The 18,669-nt window shown below is 42.9% G+C and overlaps 2 protein-coding genes across 5 annotated transcripts; one reads left to right on the top strand and one right to left on the bottom strand.

Annotated features, from left to right (window-relative positions):
* Window positions 1-2,973: 2,973 nt before the first annotated feature.
* On the bottom strand, window positions 2,974-12,618 carry NSL1 (NSL1 component of MIS12 kinetochore complex). Its single transcript, XM_039569304.1, has 6 exons — window positions 12,366-12,618; window positions 12,083-12,167; window positions 10,226-10,356; window positions 7,762-7,816; window positions 5,070-5,137; window positions 2,974-4,487 (listed from the first exon to the last, which is right to left on the bottom strand). The coding sequence occupies exons 1-6, from the start codon at window positions 12,594-12,596 to the stop codon at window positions 4,209-4,211; spliced, it is 849 nt and encodes a 282-aa protein (XP_039425238.1). The 5' UTR covers window positions 12,597-12,618; the 3' UTR covers window positions 2,974-4,208.
* Window positions 12,605-18,647, top strand: TATDN3 (TatD DNase domain containing 3). 4 transcript variants are annotated; one of them, XM_039569306.1, is made up of 10 exons: window positions 12,657-12,729; window positions 12,805-12,837; window positions 12,926-12,999; window positions 13,211-13,295; window positions 14,805-14,867; window positions 15,902-16,011; window positions 16,409-16,464; window positions 16,675-16,787; window positions 17,563-17,640; window positions 17,911-18,647. In XM_039569306.1, exons 1-10 carry the CDS (start codon window positions 12,676-12,678, stop codon window positions 18,052-18,054), a joined length of 810 nt encoding a protein of 269 aa, XP_039425240.1. In that variant the 5' UTR covers window positions 12,657-12,675; the 3' UTR covers window positions 18,055-18,647. The 4 variants fall into 4 exon arrangements, with proteins under 4 accessions (XP_039425241.1, XP_039425242.1, XP_039425240.1 ...); XM_039569305.1 differs by having other exon boundaries at window positions 17,560-17,640; XM_039569307.1 differs by lacking the exon at window positions 12,926-12,999 and having other exon boundaries at window positions 12,605-12,729; window positions 17,560-17,640.
* Window positions 18,648-18,669: the final 22 nt, after the last annotated feature.

Raw genomic sequence — 18,669 nt, 5'->3', positions numbered from 1 at the left:
TATAGACTATCCTTCCAGGAAGATCGGGTTAACAGTCCACGCTAAAGGTGAGAGAACCATGCTCCCTGGGAGTCCAAGAGTCAAACCAAAGTCTGTGTTCTGCCACAGGCTTCCTGGTAGGGAACCATGACTGAAAGACTTGAGCATGACTTCCTTGGTTTGAAGTGCTTCTTCCCAGCTGTTCCACCTCAAAGCAGCTTGTGTCTCCACCCTCCAGGCTATCCATGCATTTATTTGCTTTTGCACTTTTCAGAGAGCTTCTCCAACCCTGGAGGACCGAATCCCTGTGAGTCTTCCCACCCTAACAGCCATGGGGACCACAACTGGGATGCACATCCTTGCCAATATACCCTGACCTAACCTGCATCCCCAGACTGTGCTGGGTCTCCCAAGCATCTTACAGGGCATCCTCTGGTTTCTTTAAAGCAGTCTTGCTTCTTTCTCCCTGTCATCTAATGTGCCAAGAGCAGGACGTTCAGCAAGGGCTGCTCATTGAGGCAGCAGAAGGTGTGGGTTCAGTGACACTCTCCAGCTGAGGGGATCCAAACCAGCATCTCCTGGAAAGCAGCCCTGGCCACCAGGCAGAGAGGTGTTAGAGGGTGAATTGCTCTCAACTGCTCCTTTGAAACAGGATTGTTTCAATGATCTTGCATTGACTACACCTCATGCAGTTAAAGGAAAGCAGTAGTTGTGCGGGCACAAGCAGGGACTTAGTTGGGACAGGTGCTTAAAAAGAGAGCACTGGGCTCTTGCTGCCTTTGTAGCTTAAGCCCAGTTGAAATAAACAGGACTAGAAGCCAGTATTTTCACAAGCTCGGTGAACAGGTATGTTCCCTTGCAATAAACCCTAATGAACCATGTGGACGAAACACCTCAACAGCCCTCCAGAGTGATCTGTGGGAAAGAAAGTCCCTTTCCACAGAGGGACTTTGAACTCCACGCTCCAGGAGCAATGCTGCCGCAAATGGCACCTGCACAAGCTACCTGACAGCATCAAATCATGAGCAGCTCACCAAGAATTTATTAGTCCTGAATAAATATCTACTTCACTGAGTAATTCCCAGCAGCTGCAGAATAAGGTTTCCAGGATAACATAAGCATGGGACAAGCCAGGAGACAGTCCCCGGGAGCCTGAATAGTCTGTTCTTGTTCAGAACAAATGACAAAGGAAATGACAAGCCAAAATTTGCTTGTGGGAACAAGTTTCTACTTAGTATTAAAGCTATCTCTGGTACATCTGTAGAAATGCCTACACAGTAATTCCAGGTAGTGCAGCAGTAAAGGCAGAGCGTTTCTGTGCAGGAGAGAAAACCAGCCCAGAAAGCAGCCTAGTCAGCTGAGCTTACATTTTATAATGGCAGTTTATCAGTGATTTTGGTCTGCACTGAAGCAGCCTACACACATGCAGACTGGAGTCTCTGATCACAGCATGGCTCTTCTGGGGAATGGCACGTCAGAACCGGGTCTCAGAGCGCCCAGCCTTCCAAACAGATGTCAGGGTCCATGTGAAGATTTCTGGAAGAGGAGCTTCCCCTTTACAGTTTGTAATCCCCTTTGTTCAGAAAGTACACACAGCAAAAGCATGTGTGGATGCTGCTGCAATCTGCAAGTTTTTCTTGGCTGGGGACGGCCCAGCCTCATGAGCAATAAGCACATTGCACAGTGCACACTAACAAACAGCAAGATGTTCCGTCTCGCCCCTGAAAGCCAAGAAATTCAAACTCAGTTTGCAAATGAACCCAAGCATCCATCACTGTTGAGCTGTCTTACAAAATTCAAAGGCTATATAAAGAAAAACTACCAGACATTTCTTGATGCAATACCAATTCGCCCCAAGTTAAAAATAAGAAGTTTGGCTGTTGTGACATTTCAGTAGAAGCCTGATTAGACATGTCTTGCACAACACTGCCAATTCCTATGAAAAGTTAACTGAAGGACAAAAGGCTACTGGAATGGGGGAAAATGAAGTGTTTCATATATTCCTGCCAATGGGAAGAACAGCTAGTTGCAGGTATCAGAGGCTGTAGACTTTTTTAATAACCATTTGAAAAACTGCTGAACATTCCAGTGTTGAGTTTAGCTCATCACAGAACTTGCATTTAAAGGGAGGTTGTCTGATACCTTCCAGTGCTGCTCGGCCAAAAGTAGCCATCAGAGATTTTTAAATTCCTAGTTTGTATGCTGCACTTGGAATCCTGATTGCTTTATCTTTTTCTTTACACAATCCATTTGGCCAGCATCTCCAGATACATTTTTCTTTTTCCACCCAGTTCCAGTTGAAACAAGGGCTATGAAACAAAGACCAACTTGCTCTAACTCAGGGCATCCATTCCCACTCACTTTAAATCCTGTGCAGGCCAACTATCCCTCAGTCTCTACATAGAAACATGCACTGTAGTGGGAATGTATTAATTTATTTATTAAGTCTTAAATCACAGTGTTTGCCCTTCTTATTTCTTATGGCATTTGTCCTACCCCAGACATTTTTGACAGGACTTCTTCAAAGAGACCCAACTATTCCTAGCTGTTTTCTGTACTTGCCTATCATTTGCAGAGAAGAGCAGAGAATCTTCCTATTAACAGAGGAAATGGCCAAATGCTGTAATAGTTGCCATGCCAAATCTTGCAGGGCTCACCTTAGCCTAGCAACACCCAGGATCTCTGTGAAGAAACCTGTAGCGGGGATTTTTAACTCGCACCAAGCATGGGCACTCAAAATAGCAAGTGGCTGTGTGAGAAGCCGTCTCAGCCACACGTTCCACAGCTCTGCAGCTCCAGTCCCTCTCACATCCTGTCCTCTCTTACACGAGAAGCTTTGTAGCCCTGAGATTAATAACAGTTGTGAGTTCAAAGGCAGTAAATGGAACTACTTCAGTTACTCAAACCAGAATTTAACACAGATGTCTTCTGAAGTACGCTTAATGCTCAGCCACCATCTATTCCAGGATTAGGACTGACACTATTATCCGAAGCTTTGATCTTCCTTAATTGATTTAATTTACTTCATATAAAAACACACATATATATATACAAGGACAGGAAAAATATTTACATATGATTACATATACAAAGTCTCAGTACAGATGCTCACTTTTACAAAATAAATGATGCTAAAATCTGTTTTCTTGAGAATTTTCAGTCTCTTAGACATTAGGTTGGACCTGTCTTCTTAGCACCAAACATGTCATTAATAAGGCTTCTAAAATCTCCCTCTATTTACTGTGTTAAGAACTACGTTACAGACTAGACATGAGTATTTACTGCAGGCACATGCAAGCATAAGCTACCAAAAGTTATCAATGGTTAAGGCACAATGCTCAGTATAGTACTATTGTGCAATCCTCTAGGTACTAGTGAGTAAAGAAAACAAAAGTAAGCTAGCTCAAGTGAATACCATTTACCGGTAGCCTGTATTGATCTTTAAAGTTTAGTCAACACAAATGCAAACACAACCCAAGTCAAGATCCTGTCATGTGTAGAAATATTGTCCAGGAAAACCCCAGGCTGCATAATTGGATTACATGAAACGAAGTATCGGACTCTAAGGTGTTGATGGTTCAATTCCTATTCAGAAGAGCACACTGCAAGTAAATACATACAATTACTAAAAATCCAAGTTTCAGCAAACATGGCTATAAATAAGCCTAGATGACCTACATTCAGGAAAGGTAGAACAGCAGGGACCAATGTCACATCTGCACACGGACTTCCTTAAAACTCCAACGTTGCATCAAATCTGGTGATTTCAATATGCTGCAGTGTCAATTAATTCATTAAAATAAAAGCCACCTGCCTCAGTAATTAAGGAAGGTGAAGTGCATTAGGAGAACTAGACATCCTCCAGCCTCTTTAGAGACATGCTGAATGTAAATGAGCAGTTAGTGGTTTCCCAAAAGACTGCCCACATACGTAAAGCATGCGCACCAACTCTGAGAAGCACAAGGACTCAAGCTAAAAACTGCAATTTAAGAGCACGAAATGAGTTAAATGGCAAATACACTTGCTGGATATTGGATGCTACTGGTATGTGTAGGCTTTCATATACCATCAGTGTGACAGTAAAAATAGAAATATTTTAAAGGATCAAAGAATAATTAAGGAAGCTCCCATGCGTAGCACTGAGGGGAGATGAGTTTTAAGAAAAAAGATGGAACACATGGGACAAAAGTACAACTGAGATTCCAATGTGAAAACACAAAAGGAGAAATTCATGTGCTGAGAGTGATCCTCCTCCGCCGCAGTGGGTAGCGCCTTCTCTCTGGGGAATCTGCAGCTTTTCTTCTTTTTAGCAAAACATAAGGATTTTTACTGGAAACAGTTTCTGTTGGTGTGACTTCTCCTGGTGGTACTAAATTTTGGACATTGTTTTCCTCCTTTGCCTTGCAATCAGAAAAGACTTCTTGCCGCAGCTTGCAGAGTTCCAAGGTTGGTTGCCAAGTTAATGCAAGGGAAAAACCTTCTGCTTTTTCTATGAGTGCTGGAATAGACTGCAAAAACAAACCCAAGTATCTCAAGTTACATGGGAAAAGCAATGGTTACAAGGCATGCAATATGCTAATTAGATTCTGACAGGCACAAAAGCTTCCGTGTCTGCAGAGACGATGCTCAGGATGGTGGGTGAGGGTTGGGAATGCAGAGCTGCCACCCCAATAGTGAGGTGTCTGCACTCAGAAGCCATGCAAAGAGTATGCCAAGTTGAAGTGTTCCCTCATGACATCTCTAAGCTGAGGAAGTATCACAGGAACACCACAGCTGAAGCCTAAGCAGATACTGAAGTAATAAATGTCATACTCCAGATGAAGTCATATAGGTCTTCAAAAGATGTTCTATTTTTCAGATGCTGCAGGTTCCAAAATCTCAGTATTTCCTACAGCCACAGGGTAATCTTCCTTACTACCATGTGAGGGGGAATGCTTTACAAACACGATGCTTTACCTGCTTCAAAAGTATACACGGAGGCTTTTTTTCTACCAAACTATAAGGAAGATGAGTTAGAACTCTTGTTTTGTGACATATTACCAGATGAAGAAGATAAAAACATATTCTCTTGGAGCACATAGAGGTCTCACCTGTATTGCTTTGCTGATCTGTTTGGATGCCACTTCGGTTGCCTGCTTCAGATCTGTGATGTAAGCATCTACAGACAAACACAGAGCCCAAATCAACTTCTGAAACATAACTCCCCCACTACTCACTATCAGAAATCAGAGAGAAAACCAGTGAAGTCCCTGTATAAAACCCAAACCTGCAGCACACATCCCTTTCACTGTAACACTGATGATGACAGCTGGCAAGGTTTATCTTACTAGCATTATTCTTTATCACTCAAATTGCAGTAGAGGGTATCAGTCTCAACTATAGAAAGCCCCAAAGTTCTTACCTAGAAAACACAAAGCCAGTATTTGACATAAAAGAACAGTTGTAAAGAAATGATTACACAAAAATATTTGTTTTCAAAACTTTTAAGCTCATATTACGTTTGATAAAAACCACAGAGAACACACACCACTGTAGAGAACATGAGATGAAGAAAACCCATTTTAAGGAGGGCAAATAAATCATCCTATGTCTCCAACAAGTTGGCTTTTACAGTAAAGGCTACTGTTTTTTTCTTCTGGCTTAACTCACCAAGCATTAACACCAAAAAGAGCCAAGCATAAGTAACATGAACTGCATTAATTCTGCTGTGCTAATAAGGAAAGAAAAAAGCCCAGCTTTCAGGAACACTGAAGCAGGCAGCAGGTGCAGAACACCAGGGGGAATACAGCATACATTCGACAGTAGCAGCAATATGGCAAGATCATCAATACTTTAATTCTGTATTCTGTATTCAAGAGTTAAACTCTAGGCTATTATGAAACTGGTTTGCATGTTCTCCATCCACAAAACTTAAAATGAGCAGACTAGCATGGTTCTGGGAAGTAAGGAGCGTCACCTCCACTAATATTAGTTTTCTGTAGGGTTTTACCAGAGCCTGCAGTGCAACCATCCCTAAATCCTGTCAGGGTTAAATACAGCATTCTGTTTTAAGCCAATCTTATTAGTGCTGCTGTAGGTAACCAAAGTCAGTTACTGCATTCTAGCACAGGGCTACTGTGATTCCCTGCTGAAATGTAGTAGCCACCAAAAGATGGTGTTTGTTAAATTGTCCATGTGTCCAGTGCGCTGGTCAGACCTGGTTTAGGAACACATGATCCCTATATGAACATGGACCCTAAAATGCACCATCATTCAGTTTGAAGAATAAACAGTCCAGCAGCAGCCTCTTTAAACACATCACAGAGCCCTACGGACGGGCATTCTCTAAAAGAAGGGTATGCCCATAATGAAGCATTTCTACAGTAGAGTATTGGGATGAGAAGATTGGTGACCTTAGGAAATACCAAGGAAGAAGTTAAGTAGAAATAATTATTTAGATTATTATACAGAAAGACTGACACACAGTTAAATGAAATTTGCCTGCAGGAATTGAGCTTCACATAGATGGCATTATATTCTTCAGTGTTCAAGGCTTTCCAAAACATAGGGAAATGAAACAAGGAAATGAAAGGTATTGAGTAATCTAAACATTTTTGGTTTCTAGCCACTGTACTTGCTAAACTGGGATACATAAACTTCCCAAAGACTACATAATACTAAAATTCTGCACAAACTCCATGGTATTTTTGCTACAGCTTTGCTGTTACCAAACCCAAAACCACCATACTATAGTGCAAGCTGCTACTAACTTGCGAGCAGCTCACTGACATCAGAAAAGCCCGGATTTGGACACTAGAAACCAAAAGGAACCCAGCTATGAAGCGTCACTCTGTACTGCTCCTACTAGCTGCCTTGCTGCACACAGGCTGGCACTGCTGGAAGCAATGCCTCCCATTTACAAAGAGGAAATGATGCTTAGAATGAAGTCAGATCTGCAGGGTGAGAACTGGAAGATTCAGCTCAGCTCCTCAAACTCTGAGCACCACTGCTTGTTACACCAGCTTTACATCCTGTGCAGTAATTCATAGTGAGGGTTCTCACTTTTCAAATTAGAACTGCATGCTAAAGTCTGTCATTTTTCAATACTTAACAACAGGCAACACAAAACTTCCCATTTCTTAAGGCCAGCCTCAATCATCTACAGCAAAATCCACTACCTTGTTCCAAGGAGTCTTTCCAAAGGCATCTTTCGAAAGCATGCAGTAAACCTACAATGTTGTTTACAGCTCTGTTCCTTCATCAACCCTTACAAGTGGCATGGGCAGGACAAAATCTGTGTCCTACTTGGCAGGCTAGGAGAGCCAACACTGCCATCACTGAGTCCTACTCAACAGCTTTCAATTCCCTGAAGGAAGTGATTGCTAAGGAAGGGAGGTTGAAGCATTTCTAGTACTCATGTAAAAGGAACACAAGAACAGACAAAGTAGAATGTCAGTGATCCATCCAGTTCCCCAGCTGGCCTCCACCAGTGATGAAGGAAAGAACTAAGGAAGCCTCCTGGGGGTAGCTGTATGACAGTTTCTCTCCAATACACACACAGAGTGGCCAGCTTCTGCCTTTAAGTACAGTGCCTAACTGCAGACAGCACTCAGAACAAGAGAAATGGACACAGCAAAACTCAGGCAGCAGCACATTCCCTTATAACAAACTTCTAGCTTTCTATTTAAAGAGCCAGTAATTTTAAACAAGCTTAAAGAAAGAAAATTTCTTAAACATTTTCAGCTAGCCAGTAAGCAAGGCAGTGTTTCCTCAGTACAGCTGCCCTCCCCACAAAATCTTTACCTTGACAAGGTTGAGGTCTTATCTCTGCTGGTTTTACCACAGGCTGGTAGAGCTTCTGCACATTCAAAAGAAAAAAAAAAAGAAAGAAATAAAAATTATGGAATACCCTCTTGGTTTAATAGATATCTAATATACATATAGCAGCCAGAAAAATGGAGATGGTGGTAAAATTATTTAGATCAAGAATGTATTAGAGATACAGTTTACAGATACTTAGTTACTGAAAACAGTATTCTGGTTAACACAGTTACATTCTCTGTAAACACATCTCCAGAATCTGCTTTAGTTTGCAGAAATCTAATTATTAAAGCATGAGAACTGACATCCAGGCATTTTGGAAGAAGCATTGCCACCTGCTGCACGACTGAGGAAAAAGAGCTGCTCTAGCTCCTCAGGAGCCATTCACAGAACCAGCATGCTTTCACAGAGCCACGAACTCCAACAAAGGGAGTTTAAGACAAAAAGCTAAGCAAAAGAAAAGTACTTAAACAACTACACTCTAGCCCTGCAATTACTTATGCAGAAGTAAGAACACTGCTTCACAAACTGTGAATCTTGTGACCTGACATCAGTTAACTGAGACATGAAGTAAACTAATAGAAAATGGACACAACCCATACTCAGCTATATTGAAGGTAGAATTAGAAGCAACTAACAGGGAAGAAGGAAACAAGGCAAGGCCACGGGAACACAAGTTATATCAACTGCAGGTTAGTGTTCTCCACTTCAGGAGCTGTCCCCCAGCCTTCCTCAAGCAAAAGCAAGTAGGGGAAAGCTAATCATTCCTCGCTGTAGTTTTGTCAGAGAATTTTTTCACAGTTCACAGAACTTCTTAGCAAGTTTGCAGTAACAGCTCCAAGCAGAAGAACAAACATTGCTTGCATTAGCCTCAAGCTCTACAGAACATATTGACTGAAAACCCACAGGATGATCTATCTCTTGCTTTGGCAATTACAGCGAGATCACCACAATAAATGAGTGGTGCTCTCCAGATAAATCACATCTTCATGGCTGCTCTTTATGCCTCAGAATGCATTACAGGATTAGCTATGGCTGTGAAAGAACACAAGAAATCTTCAACCAAAAGCAGAGAAACCACTGGTACCTTTGCAGAAGTAGCTGAGAGACGAAAAAAAGAGACCATTTACAGAGATAAAATAAGCTTTCTATATTTCTTTCATATATTTCTACATATTCTTACAGGGATAAACTAAACTTTTGCAGACAATTTTAATTAAAATAATCATCTAGTTGTGGTGGTGTAAACTTTGAAGAATCAGCAAGAGAAAAAAGGTAGCATGAGAGGTATTCTAAATAACTAATCCAAGTGGGACTTGGGTAGCAGAAAGATTAAAAGGTCTTGTTAAACCTTGGTGTTATGCAATAGTGTATTTTATTTTAGTTGATTCTGTTTGTTTGTTTTATGTACTTGATACACTGACAAAACAGAGAGGCAAAAAGGCAACATATGTTAGGGAAGACCTCAGATGTAAGACAAATGTGTACCCAAGTACTTTTCCTTACTGTAAATCATCCCTGCCTGGCTAACCTAGAGAGTTAACATTTGTCAATTTTAGTCCTCAGAAATGCAATGCAGGCTTTTACACAACTGTCTAAAAAACCCTGTCTTCTTCAGTATAGAACAGCTGAAGTTGGAAAGGACCTTTGAACACCCTCCTGAAAGTCGGGCCAGCTAGGGCAGGTTGCTCAGAGCCTCATCCAGTAAACTTCTGAGTATTTCCATGAATCTCTCCAAGGATGAAGACTCCACAGTTTCACTGGGCAAGTTATGCCAGTGTTTGACTCTGCCTCAGCCTCTTGTTTTTTGCCAAGGGAATCCTAATTAATCAGGAGATAAGCAAAAGGGAGGCCTAACATAACTTCAGGGAAGATCTCTGGCAACCAAGGACATGACTGGGTTGTTTAATGCCAGTAATTACTTTACACTGTGTGTCAAAAATCCCACAGAATTTACTGCACTGATTCACTAATCCACACTGCCTTTTTTTTCATGCTTTACTGAAAGACATTACTTGACACAATTACTAGCTCCAAAAAACTGCATAGGAAGCCACTGACATTTCTTTTAAGTCATACACTACACGATACTATCTATCTGTATGTAGTGTAGCATTTAGTACCTCAACCAGCCCTTGGGCAAGGACTTCAGGAACTCAGATGTGACAAGATAAATAGATGCCTACTGGTTTGTAAATCATGAGTCACCAGGTTGAAGCAATCTGCTCAAGTTTCTCTGTGCCACAGACCCAATTCAGGCATAGACACAATGCTTTGTAGCAACCCTTAGCCTACTGCACAACCAGTTAACGAAAAAAAGCTATTTAATTTTACTATAAAGAATCAAAAGCAACCATGGGAAGGAGCTTATGATTAATTTCTTCAAGTTATACATGGTCAGCAGCTGCAACGTGCAAAGGTTTTCTGAAAGTCTTAGGTTACTCACCAACATCTCTTGCTCTGCTTTCATGGTTTGGATAGCATGCACTAGGATCTTTTTAGGCCACTGTTTACGCCTAGTTGCTGTCTCTACTATTAATTCATCAAACTGATCCTCCAGAATTTTAATGTTGGAACCTGAAAGTGACAAACACACAAAGTTACTGTGGAATTCTCAGACCTTTTTTTTTTTTTTTTGAGACAAACTTATCAGGAAAAAGCAGCTTTAGATTTCAAATAAAAATGTCATGCATGATTATCAACATAAAGATAAATGTATGTCTTGAATCTCCTTGCTAAGGCTGTATAGAAACTGGAGCATAACTTGATGTTGGCCAGTTATTTTGAAGTAAATGATCTCGTGGGGACGGAGGCAGAGAACCACCCTCTGGGGGAAAAAAAATACGTATTTCCCTATGAACTCTGAATCTGTGAAGAAAGTCTTATGAAGCAATGGCTGTCTTTTGAGGTAATGTATTTTTCAACAGAAGCAAAGCAATGAAAAATGGTTTATCTGTGTGATTTACAAGCATTAAACAAACTCCAACTGTACAAACAGTAATTGGAAGCCTAACTGATTTTACCTCACACAGAGCACAAATAAGCAGTTTAACACTTAAATTCACTGTTCCCACTAGTGTGTTGAGTACAACTTGCAAGCCATGCAATGTTTCCAATCTAGCAATAAAGAATGGATTTTGAGCACCCTCTCTGGGTCACTCCATGCAGAATCAAGTGATTGCAAAACTCAGAAAGGCACAGCCAAGGTTTTAAAAGTTTGTGGGTTTGGTTTGGTTGTTTGTTTTAAGATCACCATGACATCATTTAAGTACAGACAGGAAAGACCTAAGCCACTGGTCAACATAAACATGGAAGGCACAAAATGCCAGATCTCTTAGTCACTCAAACTGGATCAGAGATAGGCACAAGTAAATCTGTATCAAATTAAAAAGCACAATACAGTCCTTATACCAGCTTTATGCCAGCTGTGGGCAGATGACAGTGTCTCAGTTTTGCATTTTGCATCATGAGCAGTGCATTTTTGACCTTGTAGTCAAAGTAGCTGTAGAACTACAACTGCAGAAACTTCACAGAATCAGATAATAGTCTGGGTTGAAAGGGGCCTTTAAAGGTGATCTCATCCAAGCCCCCTGCAATGAGCAGGTACACCTTTAACTAGATCATACTGCTCAGAGCCCACATTTGCTCAGAGCTTCCTGACCAAAAAGCAGTTCAGTGTTTTCAGTTCAACAGCTCCACAGTTAGCTCAGTGTACCTGTACTTTCAGCTTTGTGTAACTGTAAAAAGCATCAAGCTGCAGGCAAAGAGCACCTAATGCCAACGCACGTGAGCGAATGAACTGCACTGAAACTTTCTCTGGACACCAGATGACCAAGAATCTCCACTACTATTATTCCAAAGGCAGTAATTATAAATACATTGCTTCTATTACATATATTTATACAGCAATAATTTTCAACGCTTCATATATTAAATAGCAGCAAGACACAGTCTCCTAGGATCTTTTGATAGAAGATATCTTGGTCACTGCCCCCAACACTCACGCTGGAAGGGCCCTCCAGAGCCTCCTGCTCACAGCAGGGTACACGCCCATTTCAAAACAGGTTGCTCAGAACACTTCGTCCAGTTTGTTTTTGGAAGCCTCCAGTGCTGGAGACAAGCTCTCTGGGCAGTCTTTTCCAACGCTCTCTTATCCTAACAATGAGTTTTCACTTCCTTACATCCAGTCAGAACCTCCCCTTTCAATCGGCCCCGATTGAAAGGGGAGGTTTACCTCTGGGCAAAAACAAACCAAACCAAAACAAACCCACCCAGCAGGAAACGAATGGAAACCGCCGCCTACCGCTCTGCAGCCGGGAGTCATCGGCGGCCTCCTCCCAGGGCTGCCCGTTAATGGTAACGTTCTCCCGCACCGCTGTCTCGAAGTTCTGCAGGACACGGGACAGGCTGACAATCCATTCATCCAAGAATCCATCCAGCCCTCCGGCGGGAAGGGCCCCTCCCGCCTCATCGCCCTGCCCGGGGGCCACCCCGGGGCCAGCCGCCCCCTGACCCGGGTGCCAGGCGCTGCCAGCGGGGCCCACCGGGCCCTGTGCCGGTCCGGGACGTTCCCGCTCCCCGCTTACCCAGAGCGCGTCTGCCTCGGCGGCGGCCCCGCCGGGCTGTCCGTGCGCCAGGGCCCGCACGAAGGGCGCGCACAGCTCCAGCACCGCGCCCAGCCCGCGCCGCGAGCAGCAGCGCACCCGCGGGTCCCGCCGCGCCGCGCCCTCCTGCTCCTGCTCCTGCTCCTGCTCCTGCTCCTGCTCCTGCTCCTGCTCCGGCCCCGGCCCCGGCCCCGGCGGTGGCGCCGCCGCCATTTCCCGCCTGGGACGCGGGGAAAATGCCGGCCCGGAAGCGGAAGCCGCGGCCGCCCGGTGCCTTCCCGCCCGGCGCGGCATGGCGGGGCCGGTGGACTGCCACTGCCACCTGGCCGCGCCCTGCTTCCAGCCGGTGAGGCGCGGCGGGCGGGAGGGAGGGAGGTCCTGGTCGCGGCCCCGGTGCTGAGGCGGTGCGTGTCTCTTGCAGGACGTGGCGGCCGTGGTGCGGGCGGCGGAGCAGGTGAGGCGGGGCTGGCCTGAGGGGAGCCTCTCGCTGCGCCCCCGCGGCCCGCCAGTCTCAGCGGGCCGGGGCTCTCTGTGTGCCGCAGGCGGCCGTGTCGGCGCTGGTGGTGGTGTCGGAGCAGGCGGGCGAGTTCCGGAGCGTCGTGGAGCTGGCGGAGAGGTGCGAGGCCGGCGGGGATCCCGGCGCCCACCCGTGTCCCGGCGCGGGGTCCGCGCCTTGGTGGCGCCTTGGGGATTGGCGAGGGACGCGCTGCCTTCCTCAGTCAGGCCGGCCCTTCTTGTCTTTAAACCTGGGCTCTCTGTGGGCTCGTGGTGTTAAACTTGGGTTCTCTTGTGGTCTTTCACACTCTCACTATCTATTCTGTGCCTAGATTCCCAGGGTTTGTCTTGCCATGCCTGGGAGTTCACCCCGTTCAAGAGGTTTCTCCAGAGGAGCAGCGCAGTGTTACTTTGAAGGTAAAGCACGGCCTCTAAAATACTGCTGGGACTTTTCAGGACAGACAACAGGATGCTCCTGATTCCCGAAAGATAGGCTGGAAATAAATCCCCATAGACCGATGGCTATAGAGCAGGTATTTGTTTATTGCAGCGCTGGTGGTGAGGGGGATTTTTCCTCCTAACTCACCCACCCTTGTCAAGTGCTGTGGTATACTTACACACTAAGTTTTGCTTAATGTTGCTATGTCTTTACAGCATCATCACGTATGCAGTGGAACTAATTTACATAGCATGATCTCATGGTTATTAGATAATTCTTTGCACTGCATATGCACTTCCCCCGTTTGGGGGTCTTTGATGAAGGCTTCTAAAGTCTTCTTTGCACTTGAACTTTTCAACTTTGTCTTTGGGGCATGCGCAGTTAGGATGCTCTTCAGTCCATCTGGTCTTAACCGGCCTAAATTCTTTGTTTGGTGGCTAATTGGCTTTGGCTTCCCAATTTCTCATTAGTACTACACTTACCTATTTCTGAAACTGTACACCTGGTAAGTTTTGGTTTTTTTCTTCTTTCTCTTTTTCGCTATTCTGCATATAAGCAACTAGTTAACTATATACTAGCCATTACATTGTATAAAAAGTATTCATATTAGATTATATGGGTATCAAAATTTGTGATTCAGGTTATATAAGCATCAGGTTATAGGTATAGAAGTTACGATTCAGGCTACATAAGTAAAAGCTGTGATTCAGGCTATATAAGTATAGATGGCTATGCTTCAGGTTATATTGATAAAAGGTCATGATTTGGGTTATATTGATATTAAGTTTACATAGATATCTTATAAGCCAAGCTATATAAGCACTTTGTTACTTTGACCTAAGTTATACAGACATCACTCCTGTCTGCCTGATTTACCTTCAGGTCTGCCCAGTGGCTTCTCTGTGCTCTGTAATGCAGGAGACCCAGTGGACCAAATCCCAGGCTCTCTCAGCACATCCATTTGTCCATGTTAATCCTTAAAGCAGAATTGTTCACTGGAGTCATCTGGCTGTATTACTGCAGTGAATCGGTTTTAAAAATCCCAAGTGTGCTTTGCTTACAGCAAAGAGCATATGCAGATGTCCCTTTGTTAACATGGGAACTGGAAGGCAACTGTTTGTGGCCTTATCCTGAAAATCTCAGGGAGCCGTCTGCAGCTATTTAATGTTACCAAGCTATTTATGGGCCTTGTTTTCTGCTGCTACTGTGAAAAGTTAGCTTATAAGTAGCAGTATTTAGAATAGGGGATATATATACATATAAATGTAATGAGATAGATATAGATATATATATAATGAAAGAGTTATTAAATAAAGAAGGTAACTCCTTCAGGTTTCTAAAATCTGACTGCACAGTTCACAGTAATGGCAAGTTCTAAAGCACAGAATTTCAGAACAGTGAAGGAAACTCCAATTTAATCATAACGCTGGGTTCATAACCCTTTCCTCTTGTAAGGGCAGTAAGAGTTGCATCTTTCATTCTTGCAGGATCTGGATGCTGCACTGCCTCTTATAGAACTTTACAAAGACAAATTGGTGGGGATCGGAGAAGTGAGTAGGACTCCATACCTTGTTTAAATCTCTCCAGCAGCAGCTGTCACTGGAATTACAAAAACTGAGTCAATGCTTGTTTTTCTGTATGTGATAAGAATTGCTGTCAGCCTGAATAAGCACTGAGTCTGATTGGTAGTTCTCTTAATGTGCTTTCCCTTACAGATTTGCCTGATTCCCTCTTTTCCTTTGTTATCATTATTAGAAAATAGATGGAATTTATGCTGGTAGAGTCATAGGAAGATTACATACTTATGCTATCTCGTGTTATACCCAAAGGCAGGTCCTTCTTGCCTTCTTCTCTGACAAAGTTAGGCTAAGCTGTGATTTCAGTACACCACACTGACTTGTACAATTTTTTTTTTTAATCCTTCATCTATCTGTATCCATCTGTTGTCTCCTGTCTTACATTTGTTTATAAATGAATTGAGGCTTTAGGATGGAGTCTGCCTCTATTTGTGTGTTGGTACCACAGGGACTTATGTCTGGTTCTGCACTGGCTGCAGTAAAAGCAGGTTTTGGCAGAGCTTTGTAGCTAAATTTGTCACGTTGTACTGTATATGAAGGACTTCTCTTTGTGTAACTGTGAATGAGATTGCTTTGACAAACTTTAAATTTTGCCTGAACATGTTTAGATCAAAAAAGTATAGAATTAATGGGAGATTTTTGCTAGAGATTGGACTAAAGCTATGGGTTCAGGTCAGAAATTTTACTTATACTGAAGATCCATATTTGAGACTTAATCTGACATAGTATTCAATAGAATATAACCCCACAGAAAACCAGTTACAGACTAAAATGTTAAATACCCTTGCTAGTAGCTGTCTGCCCACAAATGCTTTCATAGTTTAAAAGCTTATGGTTGAGAATGGATTTTTTTTTTGAGTTAAGCTGCAGCTGAGCTCATTTTAATTGGTATATATATTTTGAAATGCTTTGCAGTTTTGAAGGAACTTATGCCTTTATATGTCTAATTATGGTTTTGTTAAGTGTTAGGTCTGTAAAACTTTTTCCCTTCTCTTCTTGCACTGTAGGTTGGACTAGATTTCACTCCCAGATTTGCCAGCACCGATGAACAGAAGGAAGAACAAAGACAGGTTTTGATCAAGCAGATTGAGCTGGCAAGAAGACTGGATTTGCCTTTGTAGGTTTTGTTTATACTAGAAGGAGAATTTGCCAGATCTCAGTAACATGTGGAAATACTTCCCAGGGTTTATGGTTACTAAGTGCCCACAGAACTTTTCTTAGGTGGATTAAACTGGCATTAGTGTCCTGTCAGTCTCCAGTTTGTGATTTAATTATAGAATTTTCCTTATGTTTGCAGTTCTGTACAGTCATTGTATGTGCCCTGGTCTTGCTGTGTTATTCCTATATCTTCACTGTAGCTGAAATTTTTCATATATATATCTCAGGGGGTTTTTTCTTGATAAAAGGTGTAATACAGATTAATTATTTTCATCCCAAGATACTGTTAGTTTGTGTTTGCAAAAAAAAGTATTTGGCTAAATTTCCTAATGCCGGGGCCTCTCCTTGCTGTGCAGAAATGTTCATTCCCGCTCAGCTGGAAGACCAACCATTAATCTCTTGAAGGAACAAGGTATGCTTTTAATGCATTTCCTCTGCTATGGCTTTTGCCAACAGGATTTCTCCAGTTGTGCCATGTCCTCTCATCAGTTTGTGTGTGTTAAATTCGGGAGCAATAGTGCAGAGATTCTGTGCTCATTCTGTGCGGGACCAAGGTCTCATTGGAAGCTGACACAGCCCTACTGTTCCTTGCTAATGATTTACTTTGCTTCGTTTCTCCAAGGTGCTACCAAGGTGTTGCTCCATGCCTTTGATGGGAAGCCGTCTGTAGCCATGGAAGGGGTGAAAGCTGGGTACTACTTCTCCATTCCTCCTTCCATTATAAGGAGTGAGCAGGTAACATTTTGTCCTGGTTTTGGCTGGGCTCTGCTCCTTCTCTGTGCATTGCACATTTTTACTTTGGCTGAATTTCTGCCTGGGGCTTTTGCCTCAGCTGGACTTCGGAGGGGGAATTCTGGCTAAACCAGTTCAGCTATTCCTGAGAAACAAGGAGGGGTTTTTCTCATTTGATTGTGGTTTCCGGTGAACTCTTCTTTGGAAGCTTCTGTCACTGTATTGTTTTACAGTAGGGACATGACATGTAGAGAAGGGAGTAGTTTCTCTGATAGGACTGGTTTCTGTGATAAGCTCAGGAAATGTAAGAGAGAAAAAGGCTCGATTCAAGTGGAGGATGTATGAGGGATGGATATAAATGGGGATGAGATTAGGAATTCAGGAAAGCACACTGGGGTTGAGAAGTAAAAGCAGAGATAAGGAAAAGATACACAAATATTATATGCACAAAACCCAGCAAATTAGAATTGCGTTGGCAACTAAACATGGGGTGTTTTGTGCAATATAACTGTAGGATTTAATAAATAACAATGAATTCAGTGTTGAGATAATAGTACTTCAGATATTTAGAAAACAGGAGAACCCTAATTTGAAGGGGCTTCTTGAGCAGCTCCTGGTGGTTTTGCTTCCATTCCGAAATTGTTGATACAATGTAGACAGTGGCACCAAAGTGTTTTGACGTTGCCTTTAAATGCAGGGGATATCCTCCCTTCATGTTTTTTTCCCACAGGTTTAAGTGCATAAAGTATTTAATGGCTGTCTTATTTTCTTCAAGAAGCAGAAGCTCGTGAAACAGCTGCCTCTGGAAAACATGTGCTTGGAAACTGACTCTCCTGCTCTGGGGCCTGAAAAACAGGTAAATGATGGGAGGGAGGGACTTCTGTGCATTTGTATCCAAACCCACACCTTGTGGAGGTCAGCTGCTGGCACAGGAGAGTGAAGTAGTGTAAGCATGGATACAAGAGAGGAAAGAGGCTACAGAGGAAACATAATCCAAGAGGAATGGATACGTGTCATTTTTCTGCCACACATGCCACTATGTGACTGAAGTTGTGTCAGGAAGTACTGAATCTTAAACACTTATGATCTCTACGATCTGTAACTGGCTGGTTTGTTTGTTTTTTAGGTGAGAAATGAACCCAAAAATATTTACATTGCTGCTGAATACATTGCCAAAATTAAAGGAATTCCAGTTGGAGAAGTTATAGAAGTGACTACAGAGAATGCACTGAAAGTATTCCCCAAACTTCAGCACTTTCTTCGGATATAGATTCAGAAACTGAAATATATGATGTTGCGAAAAGTATTACTTGTGGTGTAATTAATAAAAGCAACGTGCATCTTGTGTTAAAGTGGAGTTTTGCTTTTGGAAGCAAGCAGTGTTATATAGCTGGATAGGATGAAAATAGGGAATTTCTCAAAGGCCTTTGGTGTGCACCATCTCTTGAATGTGATAAAGACACATTGTTCATTTGCAGCATGTCTCTGAACAAAAACTTTGCAAAGAAGAGGACCATAAAATTGTCAGTTTCGTTTCTCAGACTGCTTGCCAGCTGCTCCTAGTCTGGGAGATGGCTACTGTGCATTGCTTGATGTCCACTTCATTCCTTATTTCTGCTGACTGAAAGCCACAAGCTGTGGACCCAGTCATGACAAGAAAGCTCCTGTTACAGCTTGCAGAGTGCGCATCCCTTTCTGAGCCATTGGAAGAACCCAGCTGGATGGACATTCGGTGTTGTGCTGACTGGACTCCGAGTGGTGTAGATACAGTTGGAAATACAAATACAATACAGTTGGAAGGAAAGAATTAACAGCCCTTCTACTCCTCTCCTTTTCCCTTTTATAAAGTGACAGTTGCTAAGACCTTGGCTATTTTGAGAAGGAT

Source organism: Corvus cornix, chromosome 3, assembly GCF_000738735.6.
Source record: "Corvus cornix cornix isolate S_Up_H32 chromosome 3, ASM73873v5, whole genome shotgun sequence".
Classification (NCBI taxonomy): domain Eukaryota; kingdom Metazoa; phylum Chordata; class Aves; order Passeriformes; family Corvidae; genus Corvus; species Corvus cornix.
The sequence above is the reverse complement of the archived record's forward strand: the minus strand, read 5'-3'. Positions and strand labels throughout refer to the sequence as shown.